Source organism: Nestor notabilis, unplaced genomic scaffold, assembly GCF_000696875.1.
Source record: "Nestor notabilis isolate BGI_N333 unplaced genomic scaffold, ASM69687v1 scaffold29200, whole genome shotgun sequence".
Lineage (NCBI taxonomy): Eukaryota > Metazoa > Chordata > Aves > Psittaciformes > Psittacidae > Nestor > Nestor notabilis.
This window is the reverse complement of record NW_009911216.1, coordinates 43,077-45,581: the sequence shown is the minus strand read 5'-3', so window position 1 is coordinate 45,581 and position 2,505 is coordinate 43,077. Positions and strand designations below refer to the sequence as shown.

Genomic DNA, 2,505 nt, shown 5'->3' with positions numbered 1-2,505 from the left:
CAGCAGGAAAAGAGGCACAAGCATTTCTTTTGTATTGACTTAGTTTTTTTCAGGGCTGAGAACTGAAATAAAGTCATTTCAATTATAAAAGGAATTTGAGAAAATGGAAGCAGCAAAGGCTTAAAAATAGGCATGAAGCTTTTGAAATACTGCCTGTTGTATGTTCATCCATCACTTCAGAAGGTTGAGTAGCAGCAGTAATTCAGGCCCGGCCAAGCGGGGTCATTGCGCAGGTTTAAGGTGGTCAGACAAAGCACATAAGCTGATGCTAGTGTTCTGCTGTGGCAATGCTGATGTTCCCCAGTCTCTCTGGGAAACTTAAAATCATTTAAGCATCATTGCTTTTACCTTTCATATGTTCATGTATTATCATAGTGGAAGATCATTTCGCTCTCTTGATTCTTGTTCAGGCAAAGTTATTGTTTAAAGAATGTCTCTATGCTTTAAGTGAGAGCTGGGAATGTGGAGGAGAAAATAAGTAACCAGCTGGAGAAAATAAATAACCACTGGCCAATCTCACAACTAGTATTTGAAAAGGCACCTTTTCCCTTTTCCTCTTCTCCCACAGAAAGTCCCAAACTCATTTTTGTGGTATTACTCACCAAAGTGGTGGAATGGTAGAAAGGTTTGGGTTGGAAGGGACCTTAAAGCTCATCCAGCTGCAGGCAGGGACACCTTCCACTAGAGCAGCTTGCTCCAAGCCCAAAATGAACTGCTAATGTTTTTGCCCTCTCTTCCCCCTTTAGCTATGACAGAGGATCCACATTCAACGTGTTTGTGGGAAAAGGTCAACTTATTGCTGGGATGGACCAAGCTCTGGTTGGCATGTGCGTGAACGAGCGGCGCTTCGTGCAGATCCCCCCCAATCTCGCCTATGGAAGCGAAGGTGTCTGTAAGTACAGCACGGGGCCAGCAGGGAGCTGGTTGTGCATGGGATTCAGCAGAGCACATAGAGAATGGAGACACAGAAGAGCAGAAATGGCAAGTAGTGAGTTTCAGAGGGGTTCTCCCTTGCTCAGGGGTGTTTGTTAAGCCTCGCTATTATCTCCACGCTCCCCCTGCATGCTGAAGGAAGAGCTGTTGACTTTACAGGACCTTCAGCAAATGAAGCTTGCTACTGAAGTTCACCATTGGTATATACCTACCTCAATGTTAAATACTTACTGTGGTTTGGCATGGCAGTGCTGCACAAGGTCTTGTCAGTGCCAGAAGCAGCCTTGCTCTACAGGCTCAACAGAGGCAACAAATGCTAAATCAAGATCAGTCTGCCCGATGAACATGTTTGATAACAGTTCATGCTGCTAGATACTGCTCCTTAAGTAGCTGCAACAGTGAGAAGGGGCCAGGGGGATATAAGCATTACAAGGAGTAAGGTGTGCAGTGTGCCTTTTTTTTAGGATATGCATGGATTATGTTCCCTTTTTGCTGATGCCCTGTAGAAAAAGGGAAATGAAAGTGGTTGTGTTTGGCTTTTGCAGCTGGTGTGATACCCCCCAATGCTGTGCTCCATTTCGACGTGCTTCTGATAGATCTTTGGAACTCGGAGGATGAAGTGCAGGTTCAGACTTACTTCAAACCTGAGAAGTGTCCTCGGACAGTCCAGGTGTCTGACTTCGTACGATACCATTACAATGGAACATTCCTTGATGGGACCCTGTTTGATTCAAGGTGTGCGGCTGGGTTGTGTGTCTTTGTGTATTTTAATAGGTATCTCATGTCTCTTAAACCCATCATTGACTCCTTCTTCACTGGTGTAACATTTAATGCTAATTGCTGAGAAACACAGGAAATGAAAGCTAGCATCTGAGTGTCAGAAACTTATTTAGAGGTTGTAGACAGAGGTACTGACTCCAACCAGTAAAACAGCACATTGTTTTTTCATGGGCATTACAAACCAAGGTCACTGTTTATTGCAATCAGCTCAAACTTTCTATAACCCCTGCAGCATAGCTATTCAAATCAGAACAAGCTTTATAAACTAAGCGGAGTTTGTAATGAAATTGAGCTGCTAAAACTTTCATGCTGAGATTTTAAGTTTGCAGCATGTGGACTTCACTGAAGTTTGGTGGAAGATAATGGTTTAATAACAGCTGCCATTAGGTTTGTGAGCCTCTTTTCAAAACCTCTATTAGGCTCCTGAAATAGCTAAGCACTCTGGAAAACACTGCCAATCCTTCCTTGGTAAACCAAGGAGCAGGATCTTTGCAGCAGCAACTTGTGAGTTATAGCATAGAATAACAGAATCAATGAGGTTGGAAAAGACCTTTAAGATCACCAAGTCCAGCCCTTCCCCAGCAGTGCCAAGGCCACCACTAACCCCTGGCACTGAGGCCTCATCTACCTGGGGTGTGAACACGCAGGGACGGTGACTCCAGCACTGCCCTGGGCAGCCTGTTCCAATGCCTGAGCACCCTCTGGGCAAGGAATTGTTCCTCAGCTCCAGCTAAACCTGCCCTGGGGCAGCTTGAGGCCGGTTCCTCTTGTCCCATCCCTTGTTCCTTGGGA

The 2,505-nt window shown here is 45.1% G+C and overlaps 1 protein-coding gene across 1 annotated transcript in view; it reads left to right on the top strand.

Moving 5' to 3' along the window:
* The first annotated feature begins 746 nt into the window (after positions 1-746).
* Positions 747-2,505, top strand: part of FKBP9 (FK506 binding protein 9, 63 kDa) — a 12,092-nt gene continuing 10,333 nt past the window's right edge. The window contains exons 1-2 of the mRNA XM_010013724.1: positions 747-892; positions 1,479-1,668. Of these exons, the coding sequence (XP_010012026.1) occupies positions 805-892; positions 1,479-1,668 (278 nt within the window). The 5' untranslated portion in view covers positions 747-804. The remainder of the gene's footprint in view (positions 893-1,478; positions 1,669-2,505) is intronic.